Source organism: Gossypium hirsutum, chromosome A13 (assembly GCF_007990345.1).
Source record: "Gossypium hirsutum isolate 1008001.06 chromosome A13, Gossypium_hirsutum_v2.1, whole genome shotgun sequence".
Lineage (NCBI taxonomy): Eukaryota > Viridiplantae > Streptophyta > Magnoliopsida > Malvales > Malvaceae > Gossypium > Gossypium hirsutum.
This window is the reverse complement of record NC_053436.1, coordinates 1,606,253-1,633,890: the sequence shown is the minus strand read 5'-3', so window position 1 is coordinate 1,633,890 and position 27,638 is coordinate 1,606,253. Positions and strand designations below refer to the sequence as shown.

Sequence of the window (27,638 nt, the reverse complement as noted above, 5' to 3'; positions counted from 1 at the left end):
GAAAAAAAACGACCCACATGTCAAGAAAGGAAGGTTCTTTGGACCTTCCTCTCTATATATAGGTATATAGATTATCTTCTAAAAACTAACAAAGTAGAACATTTGATTGCTACTAAATTTTTTTTAAAATTAATACACTATTTTATAGGATATTTTTTTAATATGATATTTGTGTTTTTTAGTTTAATGCAGTTCTTGTATTTGGAAAAAAATTACATATTTTGGTACTCAAATATAAGGATGTTATTTTTTTAATTTATAATTCAAGTTTTAGGATTGTTTTGATGAAAGATAATTGCTAAAATTTTTAGGTTTGATTTTTTTAATTTTGTTAATAGAATAAATTTAGTGTTAATTGTGAATTTTTTTAATTTGTTAAATACAATTTGATGATTGTGAATTTTTTTCAGAGTTTTAGGATTGATTTGATGAGAATTAATTATTAATTTTATATGTTAATTATGAAATTTTGTCAAATCAATCCTAAAATTCAATTATGGAAAAAATTATTTATAAAAATTTAGCTTTCTAAAATTATGGAAAATTTATATTATTTATAAGAAGAATTATGAAAGTTATTGGACATTTTATAAAAAAAATTTATATTATAAATTTTTATATTATGTTTTACTTAATTTATGTATTATAAAAAGAGTTATAATCTAGTACAATTCTTTCTCTAAATTAAGTTTATATAAGTTTTTATAATCAAAGATATAGACTATTTGCATCGTGAATCCAAATATTATACGGTAGATGCTAATTATGCAAAATAAAATGTTTTCTTGCACTATATCGTAAAATATGGTACCATTTGGAAGAATGAAGCCAGACAGAAGCATTAAAGATAGTTCATGAACTCTTTAATTTGAGACATTTAAAGTTTTGAAATGTGGTTGAGAGGACATTTTTTCATATTAACATCACCTTAGTATAGCATGCTTCATATTTTATAACTTTATTTATAGATGAAATTAGGATGATCCATATTTTGAAGAGTACATAGAAGGAGATCTTGATAAACTTAATGATATAGATTCAGATGATGATGAACTCGGTCAAGGATTAAAAAATGATGATAAAGAACATATGTTAAATATTAAAGAGGGAATAATCTAAGAAATATAAAATGATAAAACAATTAGATAAAATTGCATATAATATTTATTTTTCTTGTTATTTTTATTAATAATTATATCATCAACCACTGTTATGGACTAACATAATACATATAATGATTTGATTTAAATTTTTGTTACTTATTTAGAAAAAAAAGTATTATCATGTATTATCAAACATGGCATAAAAAATTATAATGTAATTACACTTTATCGATCAAACACGTCTAACAAATTATATTTTTGTCATGAAGCTTATTCTTTAACCCCTTAGCTTTAATATCACCAATAGTTTACAATTTAGCTTATTCTTATGCTACCTCAAGCTGAAGTTGTTTCTCCATGAAGGGATCTATGCCTCTATTTCTGTCTTATTTGTGCATCATAGTTATGTTCACATCACAACAAGGTTCTTCATTGGCGTTAAATTGCTTAATTTATCAGGGAGCAATGTCGACACCCTCAAATCTTTAGGAACAAGACAAGAGGTACTTATCTATATAGTTATACCTAAAATCTTTATACTGAAAGTTAAATTATATTTTGTTCATTTTATTTAAATTAGATAAATTAGAAAATTAATCTTTTATATTAAAAATTTTAAAAATTTTATCCATGGTTAAAAATCGAGATGATGACTGAATGATCCCCGAATGGTTGGTTTTTATAGGTGCACTGCACTTTCCACTCAATTTTGGGTTAATGCTCCTGTCATTTTCCATAAAGCAAGTGAACCAGTTTTTGTGGGATTCCTTCTCCATCTCTCATTGCCTCATTCTCATCATTTTCTATCAAAACAAACTATCCTCTCTTTTTTTATGTCCTTTCACCATCTTTAAGCTAATTAGCTACCTAAGCTTCAGTAGTTAGTTTTTTTGGCAAAAAATGGGGGAAAGAAGCATTAAATCCACCATTTTTTTGTTGAATTAGCAGTCACCTGCTCAAACAGTGACGCCCGCAAAAGAAAGGCAAGAGGAAGCTGAGAACTTACTGTTGAAGTGAAGCTCCTGCCATGGCTACTAGTAGCAGCAACCCCATAGATTCATCACTGTCCAGCCAAAGGTAAAACCTTGCTGCACCCTCTTTTTTCAAGCTTCTGGTTTTACAGATCCAGCTCCATGCTTTGCTGACCCTTTGTTTTTACTCTCTTTTTAACATGCATGTCTCACTGACTGTCTGGGTTTTGCTGCTCTGATGGTATAATTTTGACATTCAATTATTGGTTTTGTATGAAATATTATACATATTCAGTGAGATTTATTGGTGAATTGACAATTGTGTTCCCCCAATTTCTTAGTTTTGAACTGCTCTTGTAGCAGCAGACCTCTTCACTCTCTCTTTCAAAATTCAGCAAATTAATGTGAGCAATTAACAACAATTAATACTATTTTTGTCGATGGTTGATTATTTTAATTGATATAATAACAAATTTAGCCCTTGATGTTTACATATGTTGTTAATTCAGTCTTGATTTTAAAAAATTTAACAACTTTACTCTCAACATTTACGTATTTACAAAAATATTATGCAATAAGTTTGTTAATATCATGACCACATTGATAGGATGTGTAAATTATGGAAGCTAAAATTGTTATTATAACAATCGAATTTATGTAAAATTGACAGAAAAACATTTATATTATCATTAATTGTTCTTAGTTGCTCAATTTTGAAATTGTCAAATTGCTCCAAATTTTTTAGAGGGACCAACTTGCTCAATATAGACATTGAGAGGGATCGGAGAGATCTTTTTACTGAAAAATTTTATCTCTTTCATCCTTTTTTTTTAATTTATTAGGAATTGCTACTCATATTTTACAAAAACGATGAAGTTAGTCTAGTGATTGGTAAACACTTGAACGGTTGATTTTTACTAATCTTTTACATATAAATGGTTGAATTGCAAATTTCTAGATAGAGACGAATTGTCTTTTTGAGGCTAGAAATGAATAAAAGATTTGAGGAGTAAAGTGTATTTTTGCAATTAACTAATTTGTAATTTTCTAAAAATTAAAGGGATTAATAGATAATTTTCTATTTTTCGGGGCCGACAGTCTGCCCCTCTCCTTCACCCCTGGTCGTCTAGACTAATAATTTAGCGAGAAGGTTTAATAGTAATACCCAATTGAACTAATTTCTTATATTTCATAAAATACAAAGAATAAATTCTGAAAATTTGAAAGAGTAAACTTCCCAATTTTTGTATGTTTGGTCCCTTTGAGATTTGACAGATTAGTGGGGAAAGTGGCATTGGTCACTGGTGGAGCAACCGGCATTGGTGAGAGCATTGTGCGTCTATTTCACAAGCATGGTGCCAAAGTCTGCATTGTTGATGTGCAAGACAACCTTGGCCTCCAAGTTTGTCAATCCCTTGGCAACGGCCCCAACGTTTGTTTTTTCCATTGCGACGTGACGATAGAAGAACAAGTTCGGGCCGCGGTCGACTACGCAGTTGAAAAGTTTGGTACACTCGATATCATGGTCAACAATGCCGGGTTATCAGGTCCACCGTATAACGATATCCGCAACTATGACTTATCTGATTTCGAGAAAGTAATGAATGTGAATGTAAAAGGTGTTTTCCTTGGAATGAAACATGCTGCTAGAATTATGATCCCACATGAAAAGGGTTCAATCATTTCAACCTGTAGTGTTTCAGGTGTCATCGGTGGCCTAGGACCTCATGCATATACAGGCTCTAAACATGCTGTTTTAGGCCTTACTAGGAATGTTGCATCTGAGTTAGGCAAATACGGGATACGAGTGAATTGTGTTTCTCCGTATGCCGTCGCAACCGAATTGGCCTTTGCTCACTTGCACGAGGACGAAAGAACTGAAGATGTACGAACCGGTTTTCGTGCTTTCATCGGGAAAAACGCGAACCTGAATGGGGTGGATTTGACTGTGGAGCATGTGGCTAATGCTGTGCTGTTCTTAGCAAGTGATGATGCAGGGTATATAAGTGGAGACAATCTTATGGTTGATGGTGGGTTTACATCTTCCAATCACTCATTGCGTGTCTTCAGATGAGGATTGATGAAAATATGAACCAAAATGAGGCTCATTAGCTTTGGTTCAACTATTACCAGATTGTATTTCCCTTCTATTTTCTCCTGTCACTGGTATGTAATTTGTAACAAAAAACTTCTAATATAATTTTAATTATATCTATATATAAAATATCATATGCTTTAATACAAATATCCAAGATTTTAAAATTACACTTTCCAATTCTTGCAATGAGGTGACATTCTAAAATTGCGTAATATCATCTCTTATTTTTTTTTAAAAATATCTTTTATATTTATTGTTTTTGGATTTTATATCAAAATATTAAATTATTATGTGATGGTGTGGCACAATATGAGTGTCACAATTATCACATCTGGACATAAACCAAGTTTAGGACTGATAAGGGTAAAAAAGTTTAGGGATCAAGTTTGAAAAAATTACAAAATTTAAGAGCTAAATGTTGTTTTATCCCATTTTTAAATATAAAAATCACAAATTTCATAGTCGAACCAAACTGTGCATATTGGTCCGAAATAAGGGATTATGTTTTTAAAAATAATAATTTATTCAATTAAACCAAATTAGTATTGGCCGATTAGACTATTGGTTTAGTTCTAAAAATCTTGTAAGCAACTTAACATAATTTTTTTAATATTTACTTTATATTATCTTTTATCCAAATTTCGTATTATATAAATTTTTTATCAGATACTATTTAACACGAGTTTAAACTGTATTATCCATTACTCGCTCCAATCCATTACTCGCTCCAATAGTATATAAAAGATTACTATATATAAAATAAAGATAAATTAAAATAAATTGGATCAAAATCGAGCTTTTGAGTATGGAAAAATCTCAACCTCATTTTAAGCATAATTTTTTCTTAAACCCAATTCTCAAATTTAATATTTTTCTTAAGCCCAAGCTGATGTTCATTTTTTCAACTACAACGCCGATCGAATAGCCCAGAAATAAGGTGGCGCGATTTTCTGCTCACTTTCAAATCTCTCATATCCCACGCAATCCCCAATTCGAAAAACCTAATAAAATTCTCAAATTTCCCAGAAAAAACACTCATACACAACTGAGGAAAAGAAACCCAGAAAAGAGATGGAGAGAAATAGGCGAGTACTGTGTCCAGAGAATGAGGAATTAGTAAATTACTTGCTGCAAAAGAGGCAAGAGCTGGCCGATAAACCCAAAGGAATAAAAGAAAACACTGACTTGACTCTTTCAAAGGCTTACAACAACATTTGCAATGCTCAGCATCCCATCAAAACACTCAAAGATCTCAATGACATCAAGTATGCATACTCGTTTTCTTTTTCGTCTTCTTTTTTTCATATGATCATTTGCAGTTTTTTAAAGGAATTAAAGTTGATTTCTTTGGGTTGTTTCTTTTTTCCTGGTGTGGGTTTTGGGTGTTTTTCAAAATCAGTACTTGAAATAGTTGGTTTGGTTATTTCTTCACGGTAACCCTTATTCTTTTTTGTGGATAGAGGTGTTGGGAAATGGATTATAGTGCTTATGCGTGGCTATTTCGATAGTGGTTCAGGAAGTTCAGAACCAGAAGAGATAACCAGAAAGGGTACATGTAATTCTGCATTTTTTTTTTCTTCTTTTAGTGTTTTGGTCCTCTTGAATTGTTCAATTTTCTTCCTTTTTTCGGTTCTCATTTGATGCATGTTTAGGTAAAAAAAATAAAGGAAACAGACGTTATTTGCCCCAAAAGAACTCAGTGGCATATGCGTTGTTGATTACATTATACAGGTATTTATTTGGTAAAAGTATTAGGGAGGCCCCTAGTTAGATTGTATTGTACTTTCTCTACTAAAAAAATGTGCAAATTAGTTGCTGCTTTAAATCAAAGAGCAAATAGATCCTTTTTGTTAAAAAATTTCATCCATTTATATTTTTAAAACCTGGCGTGAGTGACTGAATAACAAAAAAGTGACACTTGGCGTGCCCCGTGTACCTTGTGTCTTTTGTTGATGTATAGAGACTAGTTTTTAACAGTAGAAATGAAATTTAACAGTTTGGTCCTTGATTTAGTGTATGAGGATTAATTTGCCCATTTTCTGAGTAGAAGGGGCAAAATACAATCTGACTTCTAGTACATGGGCCTTTGTGGTACTTTTACCATATTTATGTTTACCTTTATGTTAAATGGTTCTGCCTCATGTTTTTTACTATATAGATTTTGACTTATGGGATGGATATGCCTTGTCATTAGGGAGACTGCAGATGGGAATGAATTTATGCATAAGCAAGATCTTATTGATGCTGCCGAAGCAAGTGGGCTTTCACGAGCGCCAATTGCGTATGTTTATTTGAAATTTTGCTTCTCAATACTTTTAGCAATTTTGGAGCTTGATTGGTGGTTTAAAAACTGGATTTATATGTTCTTAGGCCAGAGAAAGGAAAAGGGAAGCCCAGCCAATTCGGAAGTTCTCCTAGGGACTGGTATAGTGGATGGAGCTGCATGTCAATACTGATAAAGAAGGGATTGGTTGTGAAATCAAGTTGTCCAGCAAAGTACGAATTTTTATTTTTTGTCGTTCTGAATGATGCATGAGCCTTTTTGCTTTTAACATATTCTAAACTCTGTTTGGTTGGCCACATGTGATTGTTTTGCTTCTTGTATTAAATGCAAACTTCCTTTTTGCAGATATATGCTAACGCCAGAAGGCAAGGAAGCAGCACGTGAATGTCTCATGAAATCTAAAATGGAAGATCCCCTTGAAAATTTGGTTGATGTGGAAAGGCTTTCTCAACCAGACACACAGGATGCATTTGTTCAGGACTTATGTCATTCTGATTCGGATATAGAAGAGATAAATGAAAGAGCTGCTTTTAAGAGGAAAACATCCATTGATATTCCACTTGATTGTCTTGAAAGGGTATCTGCCAACTCAGATGCTTGTAGATTCTGATTGAAATTCAGTTGATTTACTAAGACTTACAGTTATCATTTCAAGTGTCAGTGTCTTAGACCATTAAGCATCATTAGTTATCTGTGGAAATTAATGCAAATGGAAATCTATGTTCACTCCTTGTGCTCCTGAACTTCCTAGCGTGTACATGAATTCTGTTCTCATAGAGTTTTTGTCCCCCCTGATCTTTTGATTTCCATTTTGTAGTGTACTCGCATGGGGTACTCAAAGGAACAAGTTTTGTCTGCTTTTGCTGAGGTCTCTGAAACTTCCAAGAACAAGGAGATTTCTTCACTTTGGCCAGCGGTCTTGTGTCGCCTTCGAGAAGATCAAGTTTACGGTTAGCTGTTGGCCAATTGAATATTACTTGATAAATAACATAGTGATAATCAATTTCATCTTTGTAAATTGTGGAACATGTTATGATTCTTCTTTAAATGCTCAGGGCAAGAAGCTCATAATGGAGTGCAAAGTTCTTGGATGCAATCAAGTAAAAATGGTGGAGATATGCCGAACTTGTGTACGATGAGAGCCTGTTCTTCCTCTGTATGTGAATTACAATTCATTTCTCTTGCATCTGTTTCTCAGATATGTTATGATGAGGTCTCAAACACTGAGCAAAATTTGTCCTAGAAGGAACAATACTGAAAAATGGGAGAGTAAAAAGAAAATTATTTTGATTAGATAGGTTGCTTGTAATAAGTAGTTCTTCCTTATAATGTGCAAGAGCTGAATGATGATAGTTTCCCATAAAAGATCCACTCAAATTCAAAGAGTTCAGACTGTGTTAAGATGCATGTGCTTTTTAATTTTTGCATGCTTAGCAAGTAATATTAAAGGAAAGGAAAGATAAAAATGAGGTGCTACTAGTAGCAAATGATTGCTTGCTCTCGAAATTTCTTAATGTCGATATAGTTTGTTCTTCTGTAGTTCCAGTTACTGTGTTCCCTGTCATCGTGAGTTCTCTTTATAACTTGCTTGATTATCTATGCAGAGACCAAGTTCAGATAGTCTGAAAGCAGATATGAATGTCTTAAGTGTTCCACCTCTGAGCTTCGGGGAGAAATTCGAGGATACATATGAAGTAATCTTAATATTAGATGATCGAGAGCAATTTACCAGTCAAGGGTTAGTACGCCATATCATTGTCTTTTTAGTGGATGTGAACTTACAAGTTTCAACTTCTTGGGGAAGTGAGTGATGTTAATGTCTCTTGTGGTTAACAGTGCGCGCTCCAAGAAAATGTTAGAGAAGATTTGCTCAGAATTCAAAATTAAAATAGATGTGAGCTTTTATTTCCTTTTTATATCCCTTACTTTCATCTTAATTTTGTAATAAATTGAAGTGAGCAATTCGATGTTAATATTTAAAATTATGCATGTGAGTATTTTTGTTATTAAAAAGCCCGAGTTCTACTAGAATTCTCGATAAACTATTCCTTGCAGTTGAGATATGAATTCTTGTTTATTTGCCAGTTTCACTACATGATATATTAAAATACAGTTATTTACGCAGTGGCTGTTCTCCAGGTTAGAAGGTTGCCTATTGGAGATGGAATTTGGATAGCTCGCCATAAACATCTTTCCAGTGAATATGTTCTAGACTTTATTGTTGAGAGGAAGAAAGTTGCTGATTTACGGTCTTCAATACGGGATAACCGCTACAAGGACCAAAAACTAAGGCTTCTGGTATTCATACTTAAATTCAATATTTCATGATTTCTGTTCTTATAATTAATGGTGATGTTTCTTGCTTGAATTTCACCAATTAGAAATGTTCATGTTAAATACATGTAGATTTGTTTTGGTTTGGATTTATCATCGGGTTCCATCTTTATCGGCTCGTGTAGTATGTTTCTTTATGTTGTGCAAATTTCTTGACATATTGTTGTTCTAGCAACATGGTGCATGTCTACCACATGGTCTTTTTTCATCCAAGTATTGAAACTTTTAAATTATTTAAGGGTTACTAGTTAGACTAGCCTTTTATGGGCTAAATTGAATAAATAAGAAAATGTGGATAAAAATAAGAAAGTATTAAGTGATTATTGATTCCTCAAATTTTCTTTTCACCCTTGGTTTTCAACATAGAGAATTTTTAATATTGTGGTTGTTTGTGCTTATGATATTCACAACAATTCATAGCTACAAATTTACATAGTCCAGTTTCTCCTTTTCTTGTTTAGGCTTTGTGTTTCTAGTTTCGAATACATATATATATATATATATAGACATACATATGAAGTTGCTGTGAGTTTCGGTTTCAACTTAAAAAAAATGCCATCATGACATTTTTTTCCCTTTGCATTTTCTAAGAGATCTGGACTAAAGAAGCTGATATTTCTTGTGGAAGGTGATCCGAATACTTCAGAAGCTGCTGAAAGCATCAAAACAGCGTAAGATTTTTCTCTAGATGTATGCTTTTAGGGATCACTTTATTCTCTTTTGCATCACAAAGGAACTATTTCCATCTTGTTATTCTCTTTGACAACAGAGATCATGCACCAACTAGAAGCCGAATGCTCGGGTGCCAAAGGCTTATATTTCTTGCCTTACACTTTTCTTATTAATTCATTAATTCAGGTGCTTCACAACAGAGATCCTGGAGGGGTTTGATGTTCAGAGAACAAGCGGTTTACTTGATACCCTGAGGAAGTATGCATATCTTACTCGAGCAATAGCTCAATATTATAAGCTGCATCTGCCTGAGGACCATTCTAAATTGTCTGGGGTCTGTCCTCCCTTTAATGAATTTATCAAAAGGTGCCAAGAGCTGGATAAAATGACAGTCAGTGATGTATTTTCCATTCAACTTATGCAGGTATATCTGTTCTTTCATTGACGAACGTTCATTGTTTAGTAATAATGTAAGTCTGGTCATACAACATTCAGGAACTAGCATCATCTTCTCTAATATGGTTATGTTATTCAGCAATAGATTCTGATAATCCTCTTTAGGATGTTGATCTTATGGGTAGTATTAACATCAAAGACCTGGTTTCGTTGTTCAGTTTGGATATGTAGGATTTATATGCTAACCCTGAACCTAGTTCATTTGTGGGCTTAAATAATTATGCTGATGTATCACTTGAATAGGTAAAAGTACCATGGAAGCTCTTGTATTAGGAGTCAGATTGCATTTTGCCTTCTCTAAAAAAAATAGGCAAATTGATCCCTGTACATTAAATCAAAAATCAAATTGGCCCTTTTTGTTAAAAATTTCATCCATTTGTACTGCTAAAGCTTGGTGTGGCTGATTGAATATTCAGATAATGACATGTTGCATGCCACATATACATCAAGTTGATGTATAAGGACTAGTTTTTAATAGTAAAATAGGATGAATTTTTTATCAGAAGAACTAATTTGCTTTTTGATCTAACGTACAAGGGCCCCCATGATACTTTTATCCACTTGAATACACTTTTAAGTACATAAAATATCGATGAAAGATCTTGTTGACATTTTGAATAATTTATTTGCAGGTACCCCAGGTGACTGAGGAGGTTGCCATAGCTGTTGTCGATTTGTATCCAACACTAGTATCACTTGCCAATGCGTACTCTCTTCTTGTGAGTGCCCTTTTTTTGTTTTTGTTTTTATTAAAATGGCTTAATACCTTTTTTGGCTTCTATACTATAGCTAAATTATCACTTTGTACCTCTACTATTAGAGCTAAGAAAACTGCATAAGAGTGACTTCAGTTAGTAGTTTAAAAAGTGGAATTAAGAGAGATTGTTTGGTGCTAGTAGGGTTATAAATGTTAATCAATCATTTAGTGTTGTAAAACACTAGGGGTAACACAGTGGTCTACTTCAGCATTTGGTTTTTTTTGATTGGTTATAGGTCAGTTTTTCAAACTTAACCAACCTGTACTTTAACTGAATAAACCAATAAAATCGGTTAAGATGGTTAAATCGGTTATAACTGATTTTTGTATTTGTTATCTTTTGAGATTCACTGACATTGGTCCATTATTTGTGGTATGGAAAGGAGGGTGATGTATGTGCACAAGAGGAAATGCTTAGGAAGCAAAGTAACAACAAGGTGAGCTCTGTTGCTAGTAAGAATATTTTTCGGTTTATTTGGTGCTGAATGTATTATGTTGTATATTGTAAATCTAAATAAGTTTAGGCTTTTCTTGAATTTCAAAGTGTACAAAATAAGGTTAGTCCTCCATTAATTACTTTGTTGCCATTGCTAAACTGTGTTATGTTAAGTCTCCATTAATCCTGAAATGATTGAACCGAAATTAATTGCTTCGGTTTGGGTTCTTGGTTGGGGTTTTGTTCCAAGGGTTACTAGAAAATGACATTCCTTCTATGTTTCGGGCATGGTTTTTGGAATAAGATCAGATTAGTTGGTTGGACCGAGAAATGATTAGGATATATCGGTCTGGAATAAGAGGTTGGGTCGGTTGACTTATGAACTGATGGATGAATTGATTTTTTTTTTTTTGAGTTTTAGTTGAACTACTCAGAATCAGTAAATTGATAATTTGATCAGTTCAATTCACTCATGCAAACTTTGGTTGTCTTAAACAATTTTTGCCCGTTTCTCTTATAAAAGAAATTGAAAATAATATTTATATTAATTATATTAACAGAGGACATGTAATACAGATTTTAAATAAATGGATATAAGATTAAAATTGAATTAAATAAAGTAATACAAAATATGGAATCGAGTTATAATTTTAGACATGAGAAGAGTTTAAATATGATAAACATGAAAAATAATATAAAAACAAAATAAATATATGAACATATCAAAATTAATATTAAATAAATTAATGTGTAAAATTCCATAAACTTATAATTTTTAGAACTATCATCACGAGGAGTATGTAATATTAAACAATTTTTTTATTTAAATTGAATTATTCTAATAAATATGTAAAATATCTAATGAATTAAGTGATTACATGAGAGTCATATAAAATACAAAATTTCCTCTAATTTAATTAGACAAATTATTGACAATATGAAAGGAAATTAGAGATAATTACCCAAATGTATTATGACACAATTACCCAAATGTATTAATATATACATAAAAACAAATTAATAATAACTTGATTAAAATAACATTTCAATCACTAAATTTTCAAAAGTAACAAATCAGTTATTAACGTTTATGAAAAGTAACAAATCAATTACTAACGTTTTTAGAAAGTAACAAATCAATTACTAACATTTTTGGAAAGTAACAAATCAGTCACTCAAACCTATTTTTTGTTGGAGCTGACGGAATAGTTGATGTGGCCCATTAAGGTGTCACATTGGACATGATCGGATGCCCATTTAATAGGTAATTAATTTCCACTATGTGATCCAAAAAAGAATTAACTTAATGTACCAAAAAAATTTGTTCAGGAGAAGGAAAACGATTGAAATTTTTCGGGAATTGTTGAAGAGATTGAAAATATTCGAAATTGGGGAATTATTGTGCAAATTTTCAACATTGTCGGAATGGTTAATAGAAGAGAACCAATCGAAGGTGTTCCATCGATTGTAACGAGTAAGTTTATTTCGAATTTGAGTTATTTTTGGGTTTAAGGACATAATTTAGGTTTGGTATAGGATTTAATAATAATGTTTCTAATTTGGGTTCATCGTTTTTCGGTTTTAGGGGGATTTGGGTTTAAGATTTTTTGGATTTGTTAGTTCAAATATGTTGGATTCTCCCAAGCCTAACATGGGGTTATGCTTTTATTCTATCAATTGTTTAATTTCTTGGGAACTGCCATGGGTTTATGTTTTTTTGGTGTAAGCTATTAGAATTGGAATTTGTTTAAAAAATTATTAAGGGCCGTAAGCTGTTCGAATTTAATGGGAATGAAACATGTTGTCTTGGTATCCTTTGTTTTGTATGATGAAACAGATTGTGGATGCATGCAAAATTTAGATAGTGCATTGTGTATGTTTGTATTGTATATTTTGCACATGTGTTACTTAGTTATTGTCTGTCATGTGCATGACAGAACTGATTATATTTGTATTAAATTGTTTGGCACGTGAACCTAAGTTGTGGATGCTTGCCAAATAATAGATAGTGATTGGATATTATTTGCCATTAGTGTGTACGAAAAAGCCAAAGACCCCATTGCCTTTATTGTGACTTCTAATGTTAAATTTAAATTTGTTTGACAAGTTTAGTTGATGATGAATTTAATGAGAGTGAAAGAGAAGAAGAACTAAGTGATTTTGATGGATTTGATTGTGCAATAAGTGATTATGTGTTTAATAATGCTGGAATGAATCTATGAAATAGGGTTAGAGTTAATTTAAATGGCTTAAACATGGATGATGTACAATTAGGAGAACTATCTGATAGTGCTAAATCTGAAACATTAAATAATGTACATGAATCTGAAATTTTTAAAAGTTTAGTGATTGAAATATTATTTAAAACTGTGGTATAAAATGGGAGTTTTTGTACCTATTCTTTTTTCTTTCTTTTCTATTCAACTATGACATTTGAAGACCTAACTTCTTTTTTTTCCCTTTAGAAATCCTCAAGGTTTCTTTAGTTTCACATTCTAGTCCTAGAATTCAGCTATTTCATACTATCTGATTTCAAAGTATTTTGCTTTTGGTGATGCGAAAGCTATCCATTACTGTTCTTGTTGAATTCACAAATTGCAAAAGGTGAAGAAATTTATAAATTAGCACCAACCAACAAACAAATAAATAAATGTGTGCTAATATTTAGGTGAATATACTTGAGAGTTTCCTCTATTATAGGAATCTGATTAAATTAGTCCCTCTGCTATTAAATGGATAAAGTGAATCTATGTACTAGTAGAAAAAACCGAATAAGGTCAAATTTAAATAGAGTTAACATTTATTGTTTAATATAATTAATATTTTTAAAATTTTTATGGTTCTGTAAATATTAATTTGATCTAGTCCCTATAATACAAGGACCTTCCAGATATTTTAACCGTAATATTTATGTACCTGTAGCATTAGATCATCCCTTGTTGCATGTGCTCTAACATAACCATATTCACTAATCCTTTTCATACTCCATCCAGCTGCCTGTTCATCAAATATCAATTGCACACCATTATTTTCTTTGGATTTCTAAATCCTCAATGGTCAAATTATGAACTTGGACCTTCTAAATTCCTAAAAATAAAAATATAGGGATTAAATTCTAAATTTGGGAGGATTCAATTTTATGAAATTAAAGTAGAAGATTAAATTCTAAATTTTGAATTAAATTCTAGGGTAAACTACTAAAATAGTCATTTTTGTTTATCTTAGGCTACATTTTAGTCACTTATGTTTGAAATGTTACATTTTAGTTAACATTTTAGTCACTGAGCCGTTAATTACCATTAACGGTTTAACGGTAAGCTGATGTGGCACGTTAAATCATTATTTCAAACAAAAAATTTGGGTTAATTTATATAATCGGTCTTATATTTTTTCGTTTTGAGCCATTTAATTTTTTTTGTTTTATGTTATTTTAACTTTCCTTTTTTTTCTTCTTTATTTTCCATTCTCTTTTGCTTCTCCTTCCTTCTCCATTTTTGTAACGTACTTTTCTATTCAATTTGTTAAAATTAGTCCCTATACTTTTGGTTTTTTTGAACAATTTAATTTTTTCGAGTGAGCCGAGCTTGTGGACTGGTTTTAACAAATGGAAAATATAAAAAAAAACTACGTTAAAAGAAATGTAGAAGAGAGGAAAATAGAGGGAAAAGCAAAAGAGAATGGAAAAAAAAGGAAAGTTAAAAAAGCATAAAATAAAAAAATTAAATTGCTCAAAATGAAAAAAAATTAAATTGCTCAAAATGAAAAAAAATAAGGACCAATTTTATAATTTAACCTAAAATTTTCATAAAAAATGATGATTTAACATACCATATAAACTTTCCATTATACCATTAATGACAATTAACGGCTCTGTTATAACACGATAAGTAAGTGATTAGAATGTAAACTGAGACAAACAAAAATGACTATTTTGATAATTTACCCTAAATTTTATTAGTGCAGATAAGGTTGATTAAAGACCTACAAAGCTTGGGAATTTTTCAAGACTGTATCCAGCCATTCCAACAATAGCATGTACTGGTGCTTTATAGTTACCATTATCATGTGTCTGTCCCATTTTCGTCTTTCCTCGGCATTGCCCAACATTCAGACTTGAAAATCGAACATGTCCTCTCATAGTTATGAACATGTCCGAAAAGAACCAGATCCACCTAGTTCATTCTTCCTCATCATTCACTGCCTAACCTAATAATAAACCAAATTCACAAGAACTTACCTTGTTAGCCAGCAGGACCGGTTCTACGACATTACGGAAAGTAGCATCGACAGTGATTAGACTATTATAGCTGCTATACATTGGCCTGTGCCTGCATTTTGAAAATATCGTTAGCAAATCATTGAATTTGATCGATGAAGGTGTTTTTGATCGGACTGTAACTCACCTGTAAAGATTAACCAAGGTGTTTTCGATCGATCAACTGATTCCATGTCCTTCCTCATCCATTTGTACTATGAAAAATTTTGAAACCATGTCAATTACATGTATATATATACATATAAATGATTGCAATATCATTACCAACCTGTTCAGAATTTTGGGTCCAATCATGTTCTGTTGAAATGACAGTGAAGTGAACACTGCCATGTTCTATGGCATACCATGGCTTATCCTTTGCTGCGGTTGGCATCGGGAAATAAGTCTCGATTCTCCACCGGAGTCCGGAGTCACATAACGAGATCCTGAACCTGCATAATCCCTGAAATACGCGATGTTTAACTTCATCGATATGGTGCTACTACAATAATATATCACAATTAAATTAATTTGGTCAATTTCAAAATTTAAAATTTCATAACTCACCAAACAATAACAATTAAATTTATTTATCATATATAATATATTATTTTCATATATTACTCACTGTTGCGCGGAAGCGTGTGAAAGAGTAAAATTATTGTACTGAAAAATCACACTAAGTTCAATTCCCAGGAAAGAGAGGTGGATCACGAGGATCGCTTACATACCAGATCTTTCCTAGCCAGAATATCCCTCTATCGTAATTTAATAGCACAATAAATCACTACAATGACACTTGCAAAATATGCAGAACAAAAATAAAGAACACTAGAATTTTAACGAGGTTCAGCAAATTTTGCCTACGTCCTCGGGCACTACCAAATATATTTCACTCCAAAAATACAAGTGAAAGTTTACAAATAGGGAGAGAGAACAATTGCCTTAAGTAGAGAATGGCAAGTGTGGGATGAAGAAAGTAAGAAATGGTTAGGCCTATTTATAGTTGAGGTTTAAGGATCAACTTGCAATGTCCCTATACAATTAGGGACCAAAATTGCAATTATCCCATGCCAACTTTTAACCCAACTTGCCAACCAATCTTACTTTCTACTTTCGGTGCCTTTCGGTGCCAACTTTCTGCCACTATTCATCTTTGAAAAGTCAAAGATTGTAGGTATCCAATAATCTCCACCTTGAAGATTTGATTAGGATAATCTTATCTTCACACAATTCTTTCTACCTTTAACAACAATACTTGATAGTGCCTTCTTCAACTGTTAAACTTGCAGGATATTGATCAAGTTCAAACAATGTACGAACTTGGCTGTTGTTACCACCTTGGTCATCATATCTGCGGGATTATCTGCAGTCTTGATCTTCTGAAGACGAATTTTCCCCTCATCAATAATTTCCTGCACAAAATGGAATCGTACGTCGATATGCTTTGTACGTGCATGATAGACGTGATTCTTTGCTAAATGAATAGCACTTTGACTATCACAATACACGTCAATATGCTCCTGAACCAATCCCAAGGTTTTAACCATACCTTGTAACCAAATAGCTTCCTTTACAGCCTCTGTTACAGCCATGTATTCGGCTTCTGTGGTTGACAACGCAACTGTAGACTGTATTGTAGACCTCCAACTTATTGGTCCTCCAGCAAGTGTAAACACATAACCGGTGGTTGACCTTCGTTTGTCCAAATCACCAGCATAGTCAGAATCAACGTACCCAATAACATCTTTACCAAGTGTAATATCCTGCTCGAACAGTAATCCAACGTTCACGGTCTTCAGAATATACCGTAGAATCCATTTCACAGCTTGCTAATGTCCTTTTCCAGGATTATGCATATACCTGCTCACTATACTAACTGCCTGTGAAATGTCAGGTCTTGTACACACCATTGCATACATCAAGCTACCCACTGCATTAGCATACGGAACTTGTAACATTTGTTCTCGTTCCGTATTCGTCGAAGGAGATAGTTGTGCAGAAAGCTTGAAATGAGAAGCCAACGGGGTACTTACAGGTTTGGTCTGCTCGTTCATGCCAAACTGTTGTAGTACTTTCTTCAAATACTGCTTCTGAGACAAGCTAACTCTGCCATGAGCTCTATCTCTACATATTTCCATGCCAAGAATCTTCTTAGCTTCACCTAGATCTTTCATTTCAAACTCGAGATTGAGTTGAGTCTTCAATCTCTCAATCTCAACTTTGCTCTTAGATGCTATCAGCATATCATCAACATATAAGAGCAAGTATATGAAAGTTCCTTCTTGTAGCTTCTGAAAATATACGCAATGATCAAATTTACTTCTTGTGTACCTTTGCCCTTTCATGAACTGATCAAATCGCTTGTACCACTGCCTCGGAGATTGTTTCAATCCATAAAGCGACTTTGTCAGTTTGCAAACCCAATTTTCTTTATCAGCAACATTGAATCCATCAGGCTGAGTCATATAGATTTCCTCTTCCAAATCACCGTGTAAAAATGCTGTCTTCACATCAAGCTGAACTAGTTCAAGATCGTATTGCGCAACCAAGGGTAGCAAAATTCGAATAGACGAATGCTTCACAACTGGAGAAAACACTTCATTGTAGTCTATTCCTTCTTTCTGAGCGTATACCCATTTGCATCCAATTGCCTTCTTTCCCTTGGGCAGTCTCACCAACTCCCAAGTCCTATTTTTATGAAGAGATTGCATTTCTTCATTCATAGCTTGCTTCCACTTTACACCATCAGAGTTACTTATTGCTTCTGTGTAAGTGGAAGGAACATCATCATCTGCAATTGGAAGTGCATAGGCCACCATATCATCAAAGCGAGCAGGCTTACGAATCTCTCTTCTTGGCCTCCTATATGCAATTGAATCTTGTTGCTGTAGAAGTTCTTGGGTCGAAACTTCTTCATCATTTGTTCTTTCAATATTAGCTGGATCATCATTAACCTTTTCAAACTCCACCTGCTGCAAAGTACTACTGGTTTTGTCATCCTTTTGTGAATCCTCGTTCTTCATCATGGTTGATTCATCAAAAGTTACATCTCTACTGAAAACAATCTTCCTTGTATCAGGACACCAGAGACGGTATCCTTTTACACCACCAGTTATACCCATGAATAATGCTTTCTTTGCTCTTGGGTCTAACTTAGATTCTTTTACATGATAATATGCAGTGGAACCAAAAACATGTAAAGAATCATAATCAGTAGCAGGTTTACCAGTCCACATCTCCATAGGAGTTTTTCCATTTATTGCAGCTGATGGCAATCGGTTAATTAGATGGCACGCATATGTAACTGCCTCAGCCCAAAATTCCTTGCCCAATCCAGCATTGGACAACATACATCAAACTTTCTCTAGTATAGTCCGATTCATGCGTTCTGCCACCCCATTCTGCTGTGGTGTATCTCGAACAGTGAAGTGTCGCACAATGCCCTCATCTTGACATACTTGTAGAAATAGATCATTTTTGTACTCAGTACCATTATCTGATCGAAGTCGTTTGACCTTTCGACCTGTCTGAGTCTCCACCATCTTCTTCCACTTCAGAAATGCATCCAAAACTTCATTTTTTCTTTTCATTAGATACACCCATACTTTTCTTGAATAATCATCAAGAAAAGTGACAAAATAGTGCATACCTCCCAAAGAAGCCACTTTGGTAGGTCCCCACACATCACTGTGAACATAGTCCAGAATTCCTTTCGTATTGTGAATTGCTGAACCAAATTTTACCCTCGTCTGCTTGCCCAGAACACAATGTTCACAGAATTCCAATTTGCAAGAATTTGCACCTTTCAACAAGCCTTGCTTCGCCAAAGTCTGCAAAGCTTTTTCACCAGCATGTCCCAATCGCCTATGCCATAACCTGGTAGCCTCTGAATCTGCATCTTTCGCAGAAGCTGTTGATGTTGATCCAATAACTGTACTTCCATTTAAATAGTACAAGTTATTTCTTCTAGTGCCTTTCATCACCGTCAATACCCCAGCTACTACCTTTAGTAATCCATCTCTCAAAGTGATTGTGAGCCCTTTAGATTCTAGGGCCCCTAATGAGATGAGATTTTTCTTCAAGCTAGGTACATAGCGAACATCTGTCAGAACTTGGATTGAGCCGTCATGGTTCTTCAATTTGATTGTACCTACACCCATTGTCTTACAGGCACTATCATTGCCCATAAAAACAACTCCACCTTCTAGTTCTTCAAGACTAGAAAACCAGTCCTTATTAGGACACATATGGTAAGTACATCCCGAATCCAATATCCACTCATCCGTATGACATATCATTGCCATACCAACCAAGCTAAAGTCTGACTCATCATCATGCTCTGCTACACATGTATTAGAAATAGACTTGCCCTTTTGTAACTTAGGACAATTCTTTTTCCAATGCCCTTTCTCACGACAAAAGGCACATTCATCTTTGGCGGGTCTCCCTTTGGACTTACCCCTTCTACCAGGTTTGCTGCTGTGTGAACGACCTCTTACTGTTAAGACTTCTGCAGTTGTATCTCTGTGATCTCTTTTATCTTTTTTTCGAGTCTCAGATCTATACAACGCACTACAGACTGCATCAAATGTGATTGAATCTTTCCCATGAAGCAATGTGGTGGTAAGATGATCATATTCATCAGGAAGGGAATTCAACAACAATAATGCCTTGTCTTCATCTTCAAATTTCTCATCCAAATTTAGCAAGTCTGCTAAAATTTTATTGAATGAGTTCACATGGTCATTCATCGACATACCGGGTGCATACGTGAACCGAAAAAGTTTCTTTTTCATATAAAGCCTATTTTCAAACTTTTCGTTAGAAACTTTTCTTCCAATGTATCCCACAGCTTCTTCGCTGATGTCTCCCTCATGACGGAGTACTTCTGCTCTTTGGCCAAACATAGGCGGATTGTACCACACGCCTGTCTATTGATCTTGGCCCACTCCTTGTCATCCATCTTGTCAGGTTTTTCTTCAAGGGCTATATCCAGCTCTTGCTGACATAAGACATCCAGGATCTCACACTGCCACATACCAAAATTATTGGTACCGTCAAATTTCTCTACTTCAAATTTTGCATTTGTCACAGTAGTCATTGCTGATAACGATGCTGCTGCCATTTTTCTCCTCAATCCCAACTACTGTATACGTGAACAGTACCGTATACGTGAATAGTGCCGTATACGTGAATAGTGCCGTATACGTAATAGTGCCGTATACGTGAATAGTACCATAAACGGTCGTATTCCCCAAGTACGAACCTGGCTCTGATACCAATTGTTGCGCGGAAGCGTGTGAAAGAGTAAAATTATTGTACTGAAAAATCACACTAAGTTCAATTCCCAGGAAAGAGAGGTGGATCATGAGGATCGCTTACATACCAGATCTTTCCTAGCCAGAATATCCCTCTATCGTAATTTAATAGCACAATAAATCACTACAATGACACTTGCAAAATATGCAGAACAAAAATAAAGAACACTAGAATTTTAACGAGGTTCAGCAAATTTTGCCTACGTCCTCGGGCACTACCAAATATATTTCACTCCAAAAATACAAGTGAAAGTTTACAAATAGGGAGAGAGAACAATTGCCTTAAGTAGAGAATGGCAAGTGTGGGATGAAGAAAGTAAGAAATGGTTAGGCCTATTTATAGTTGAGGTTTAAGGATCAACTTGCAATGTCCCTATACAATTAGGGACCAAAATTGCAATTATCCCATGCCAACTTTAACCCAACTTGCCAACCAATCTTACTTTCTACTTTCGGTGCCTTTCGGTGCCAACTTTCTGCCACTATTCATCTTTGAAAAGTCAAAGATTGTAGGTATCCAATAATCTCCACCTTGAAGATTTGATTAGGATAATCTTATCTTCACACAATTCTTTCTACCTTTAACAACAATACTTGATAGTGCCTTCTTCAACTGTTAAACTTGCAGGATATTGATCAAGTTCAAACAATGTACGAACTTGGCTGTTGTTACCACCTTGGTCATCATATCTGCGGGATTATCTGCAGTCTTGATCTTCTGAAGACGAATTTTCCCCTCATCAATAATTTCCTGCACAAAATGGAATCGTACGTCGATATGCTTTGTACGTGCATGATAGACGTGATTCTTTGCTAAATGAATAGCACTTTGACTATCACAATACACGTCAATATGCTCCTGAACCAACCCAAGGTTTTAACCATACCTTGTAACCAAATAGCTTCCTTTACAGCCTCTGTTACAGCCATGTATTCGGCTTCTGTGGTTGACAACGCAACTGTAGACTGTATTGTAGACCTCCAACTTATTGGTCCTCCAGCAAGTGTAAACACATAACCGGTGGTTGACCTTCGTTTGTCCAAATCACCAGCATAGTCAGAATCAACGTACCCAATAACATCTTTACCAAGTGTAATATCCTGCTCGAACAGTAATCCAACGTCACGGTCTTCAGAATATACCGTAGAATCCATTTCACAGCTTGCTAATGTCCTTTTCCAGGATTATGCATATACCTGCTCACTATACTAACTGCCTGTGAAATGTCAGGTCTTGTACACACCATTGCATACATCAAGCTACCCACTGCATTAGCATACGGAACTTGTAACATTTGTTCTCGTTCCGTATTCGTCGAAGGAGATAGTTGTGCAGAAAGCTTGAAATGAGAAGCCAACGGGGTACTTACAGGTTTGGTCTGCTCGTTCATGCCAAACTGTTGTAGTACTTTCTTCAAATACTGCTTCTGAGACAAGCTAACTCTGCCATGAGCTCTATCTCTACATATTTCCATGCCAAGAATCTTCTTAGCTTCACCTAGATCTTTCATTCAAACTCGAGATTGAGTTGAGTCTTCAATCTCTCAATCTCAACTTTGCTCTTAGATGCTATCAGCATATCATCAACATATAAGAGCAAGTATATGAAAGTTCCTTCTTGTAGCTTCTGAAAATATACGCAATGATCAAATTTACTTCTTGTGTACCTTTGCCCTTTCATGAACTGATCAAATCGCTTGTACCACTGCCTCGGAGATTGTTTCAATCCATAAAGCGACTTTGTCAGTTTGCAAACCCAATTTTCTTTATCAGCAACATTGAATCCATCAGGCTGAGTCATATAGATTTCCTCTTCCAAATCACCGTGTAAAAATGCTGTCTTCACATCAAGCTGAACTAGTTCAAGATCGTATTGCGCAACCAAGGGTAGCAAAATTCGAATAGACGAATGCTTCACAACTGGAGAAAACACTTCATTGTAGTCTATTCCTTCTTTCTGAGCGTATACCCATTTGCATCCAATTGCCTTCTTTCCCTTGGGCAGTCTCACCAACTCCCAAGTCCTATTTTTATGAAGAGATTGCATTTCTTCATTCATAGCTTGCTTCCACTTTACACCATCAGAGTTACTTATTGCTTCTGTGTAAGTGGAAGGAACATCATCATCTGCAATTGGAAGTGCATAGGCCACCATATCATCAAAGCGAGCAGGCTTACGAATCTCTCTTCTTGGCCTCCTATATGCAATTGAATCTTGTTGCTGTAGAAGTTCTTGGGTCGAAACTTCTTCATCATTTGTTCTTTCAATATTAGCTGGATCATCATTAACCTTTTCAAACTCCACCTGCTGCAAAGTACTACTGGTTTTGTCATCCTTTTGTGAATCCTCGTTCTTCATCATGGTTGATTCATCAAAAGTTACATCTCTACTGAAAACAATCTTCCTTGTATCAGGACACCAGAGACGGTATCCTTTTACACCACCAGTTATACCCATGAATAATGCTTTCTTTGCTCTTGGGTCTAACTTAGATTCTTTTACATGATAATATGCAGTGGAACCAAAAACATGTAAAGAATCATAATCAGTAGCAGGTTTACCAGTCCACATCTCCATAGGAGTTTTTCCATTTATTGCAGCTGATGGCAATCGGTTAATTAGATGGCACGCATATGTAACTGCCTCAGCCCAAAATTCCTTGCCCAATCCAGCATTGGACAACATACATCAAACTTTCTCTAGTATAGTCCGATTCATGCGTTCTGCCACCCCATTCTGCTGTGGTGTATCTCGAACAGTGAAGTGTCGCACAATGCCCTCATCTTGACATACTTGTAGAAATAGATCATTTTTGTACTCAGTACCATTATCTGATCGAAGTCGTTTGACCTTTCGACCTGTCTGAGTCTCCACCATCTTCTTCCACTTCAGAAATGCATCCAAAACTTCATTTTTTCTTTTCATTAGATACACCCATACTTTTCTTGAATAATCATCAAGAAAAGTGACAAAATAGTGCATACCTCCCAAAGAAGCCACTTTGGTAGGTCCCCACACATCACTGTGAACATAGTCCAGAATTCCTTTCGTATTGTGAATTGCTGAACCAAATTTTACCCTCGTCTGCTTGCCCAGAACACAATGTTCACAGAATTCCAATTTGCAAGAATTTGCACCTTTCAACAAGCCTTGCTTCGCCAAAGTCTGCAAAGCTTTTTCACCAGCATGTCCCAATCGCCTATGCCATAACCTGGTAGCCTCTGAATCTGCATCTTTCGCAGAAGCTGTTGATGTTGATCCAATAACTGTACTTCCATTTAAATAGTACAAGTTATTTCTTCTAGTGCCTTTCATCACCGTCAATACCCCAGCTACTACCTTTAGTAATCCATCTCTCAAAGTGATTGTGAGCCCTTTAGATTCTAGGGCCCCTAATGAGATGAGATTTTTCTTCAAGCTAGGTACATAGCGAACATCTGTCAGAACTTGGATTGAGCCGTCATGGTTCTTCAATTTGATTGTACCTACACCCATTGTCTTACAGGCACTATCATTGCCCATAAAAACAACTCCACCTTCTAGTTCTTCAAGACTAGAAAACCAGTCCTTATTAGGACACATATGGTAAGTACATCCCGAATCCAATATCCACTCATCCGTATGACATATCATTGCCATACCAACCAAGCTAAAGTCTGACTCATCATCATGCTCTGCTACACATGTATTAGAAATAGACTTGCCCTTTTGTAACTTAGGACAATTCTTTTTCCAATGCCCTTTCTCACGACAAAAGGCACATTCATCTTTGGCGGGTCTCCCTTTGGACTTACCCCTTCTACCAGGTTTGCTGCTGTGTGAACGACCTCTTACTGTTAAGACTTCTGCAGTTGTATCTCTGTGATCTCTTTTATCTTTTTTCGAGTCTCAGATCTATACAACGCACTACAGACTGCATCAAATGTGATTGAATCTTTCCCATGAAGCAATGTGGTGGTAAGATGATCATATTCATCAGGAAGGGAATTCAACAACAATAATGCCTTGTCTTCATCTTCAAATTTCTCATCCAAATTTAGCAAGTCTGCTAAAATTTTATTGAATGAGTTCACATGGTCATTCATCGACATACCGGGTGCATACGTGAACCGAAAAAGTTTCTTTTTCATATAAAGCCTATTTTCAAAACTTTTCGTTAGAAACTTTTCTTCCAATGTATCCCACAGCTTCTTCGCTGATGTCTCCCTCATGACGGAGTACTTCTGCTCTTTGGCCAAACATAGGCGGATTGTACCACACGCCTGTCTATTGATCTTGGCCCACTCCTTGTCATCCATCTTGTCAGGTTTTTCTTCAAGGGCTATATCCAGCTCTTGCTGACATAAGACATCCAGGATCTCACACTGCCACATACCAAAATTATTGGTACCGTCAAATTTCTCTACTTCAAATTTTGCATTTGTCACAGTAGTCATTGCTGATAACGATGCTGCTGCCATTTTTCTCCTCAATCCCAACTACTGTATACGTGAACAGTACCGTATACGTGAATAGTGCCGTATACGTGAATAGTGCCGTATACGTAAATAGTGCCGTATACGTGAATAGTACCATAAACGGTCGTATTCCCCAAGTACGAACCTGGCTCTGATACCAATTGTTGCGCGGAAGCGTGTGAAAGAGTAAAATTATTGTACTGAAAAATCACACTAAGTTCAATTCCCAGGAAAGAGAGGTGGATCATGAGGATCGCTTACATACCAGATCTTTCCTAGCCAGAATATCCCTCTATCGTAATTTAATAGCACAATAAATCACTACAATGACACTTGCAAAATATGCAGAACAAAAATAAAGAACACTAGAATTTTAACGAGGTTCAGCAAATTTTGCCTACGTCCTCGGGCACTACCAAATATATTTCACTCCAAAAATACAAGTGAAAGTTTACAAATAGGGAGAGAGAACAATTGCCTTAAGTAGAGAATGGCAAGTGTGGGATGAAGAAAGTAAGAAATGGTTAGGCCTATTTATAGTTGAGGTTTAAGGATCAACTTGCAATGTCCCTATACAATTAGGGACCAAAATTGCAATTATCCCATGCCAACTTTTAACCCAACTTGCCAACCAATCTTACTTTCTACTTTCGGTGCCTTTCGGTGCCAACTTTCTGCCACTATTCATCTTTGAAAAGTCAAAGATTGTAGGTATCCAATACTCACTAAAAATTCAATTAATAAATTAATGACTATCATTTGCATCAATACTGAATTTTCAAAAGTATATAGACTTAGAATAATCTAATTGTAGAATATGAGCTAAGTTTACAACTATACACATGATACGAGACTAGAAATTGAATTTAACTGAACAAATTTAACTTCTACTTTTTGGGGGCCTGAAATTGACTAATTTAAAAAGTACAGGGGCTAATAGCAAAATTTAACCATTAATCATTCACATACCTCTCGTGATTTCCTATCGCTGTCATGTAAGAAACCTTAGAAGCCAAAGGGGTTATAAGGTGAAGGAAATACTCCCATTCAACTAAGAAGCCTGTTGCATAGCTTATGTCCCCAATGTGAAAAATGGAGTCTAAGCTTCCATTTCTCATTTCTTCTACCATTGCTTTTACCACTGATAGAGATCCTGGCTACGTGTCAAAATCTTATAAGCTCATTAGTGCATAATAATATGTTTGGGATTCGAATCTTTACATCTACAATCGGAATATTATGTGAAATTCGATTGTGGCAATGATCACTACCTGAATGTAGTGTTCAATAGCAGCATCAAGTGGAGCTTTTCCCATATCACCGAATACAAGAAATTTGAGCTCATCTGATCCTCCGGCCGGCAGTGTCCGGAATTCAATTTCATCACTCCGTCCAATTGCATCACTGAATCATAGAACATTAGTACAGTTTACTTCACATTTACCTTATACACACAGGACGAAGTTAGAAAATTATTTTAGAGTAAAAATGAATAAATTTTTTTAAATTTTATGAATAACTTATTATTTTTAAGATATCAATGCCACTGTCTACCCCTCCCTCCTCTGTATACGTATGTTCCTTAACTAGAACTTAGTGTAGTCACCTTTAAGAGGAGACATCCAGATTCGAATCCCAGTATCTGCACCCCCTTTTCCCTATCTCGAGATTATATATTTACATTATACCTTCCATATTTGTAGTTGAACATGGTCGAAGGTTGAAGTCCGGTGATGATAGCCGTGTGTACGTAACCAGGGTCATGCCACCCGAAATCCTTGGCAGGACTTGGAATAAAAGTAGAACCTATCCATTGTTACAATCAAATAAAGAAGAAAATATTATTTAAGAAATTAATTTAAGATTAATTAAGTATATGATGATGTTGAAAGTACTAACCACACATATCATCCTGCGAAAAAGTAGTAACTTGTGAAATCTGTGATTTCCCATTCCCATAAATCACTTGTTGAGGCTTCTTATCCCCACTTATCCATGTTAATCTCATCTGCACCGCTAAAACAAAATGCTCAGCTGTGCCCTACTTTGTTACCTTGGACACGAGCTAAGTGTTAAATATATGTTTATATTCAGTTAGTTTAGCCGTCGGCTTAGACGTTAAATGCTAATTCGACGTGATTAGATTACCGAAGTTGCAGATGAATCGATGCTGGAGAGATGACCGTACAAGGGGGCATTGGGATTTGAAAATTTGAAGGGAAGGGTGGTCTTCAAAACGCAAGGGGTGTGGAAGCCACCGGCGGAGAACACAAACTCGATGTCAGTTCTGATGTTAATGACATGGAATATTACGGAGGCACTGCATGTTCTGATTTCGCATTTCCCATTCTTATTATATTTTCTTTAATCTTTCTTCTCACAACTTAGGTACGTTGGATCACTGCTAACATATTTTGCCTGCAATATCCCTCATTCAATGGAGATGTACATTAGTTCGCAAAAGGTTAAAAAAGAGAGTCAGTTTTTAGTAAA

The 27,638-nt window shown here is 34.8% G+C and overlaps 2 protein-coding genes and 1 pseudogene across 7 annotated transcripts; 2 read left to right on the top strand and 1 right to left on the bottom strand.

The window, feature by feature from the left end:
- Positions 1–1,774: 1,774 nt before the first annotated feature.
- On the top strand, positions 1,775–4,319 carry LOC107933310 (xanthoxin dehydrogenase). 2 transcript variants are annotated; one of them, XM_016865487.2, is made up of 2 exons: positions 1,775–2,180; positions 3,350–4,319. In XM_016865487.2, the coding sequence occupies exons 1-2, from the start codon at positions 2,131–2,133 to the stop codon at positions 4,146–4,148; spliced, it is 849 nt and encodes a 282-aa protein (XP_016720976.1). In that variant the 5' UTR covers positions 1,775–2,130; the 3' UTR covers positions 4,149–4,319. The 2 variants fall into 2 exon arrangements, with proteins under 2 accessions (XP_016720976.1, XP_016720975.1); XM_016865486.2 differs by having other exon boundaries at positions 1,814–2,180; positions 3,341–4,319.
- A 684-nt stretch (positions 4,320–5,003) lies between these two features.
- LOC107933257 (crossover junction endonuclease MUS81) lies at positions 5,004–11,490 on the top strand. Of its 5 annotated transcripts, none has more exons than XM_016865431.2 (16): positions 5,004–5,437; positions 5,633–5,727; positions 5,825–5,903; positions 6,367–6,453; positions 6,543–6,668; positions 6,802–7,033; positions 7,274–7,406; positions 7,512–7,612; positions 8,061–8,194; positions 8,293–8,350; positions 8,596–8,754; positions 9,382–9,461; positions 9,649–9,720; positions 9,887–9,932; positions 10,551–10,637; positions 11,059–11,490. In XM_016865431.2, the coding sequence occupies exons 1-16, from the start codon at positions 5,244–5,246 to the stop codon at positions 11,158–11,160; spliced, it is 1,785 nt and encodes a 594-aa protein (XP_016720920.1). In that variant the 5' UTR covers positions 5,004–5,243; the 3' UTR covers positions 11,161–11,490. The 5 variants fall into 5 exon arrangements, with proteins under 5 accessions (XP_016720920.1, XP_040940357.1, XP_016720919.1 ...); XM_041084423.1 differs by having other exon boundaries at positions 5,005–5,437; positions 5,633–5,721; XM_016865430.2 differs by lacking the exon at positions 9,887–9,932 and adding an exon at positions 9,829–9,886 and having other exon boundaries at positions 5,005–5,437.
- A 948-nt stretch (positions 11,491–12,438) lies between these two features.
- On the bottom strand, positions 12,439–27,153 carry LOC107933266 (probable inactive purple acid phosphatase 27; annotated as a pseudogene).
- Between the last annotated feature and the right edge of the window lie 485 nt (positions 27,154–27,638).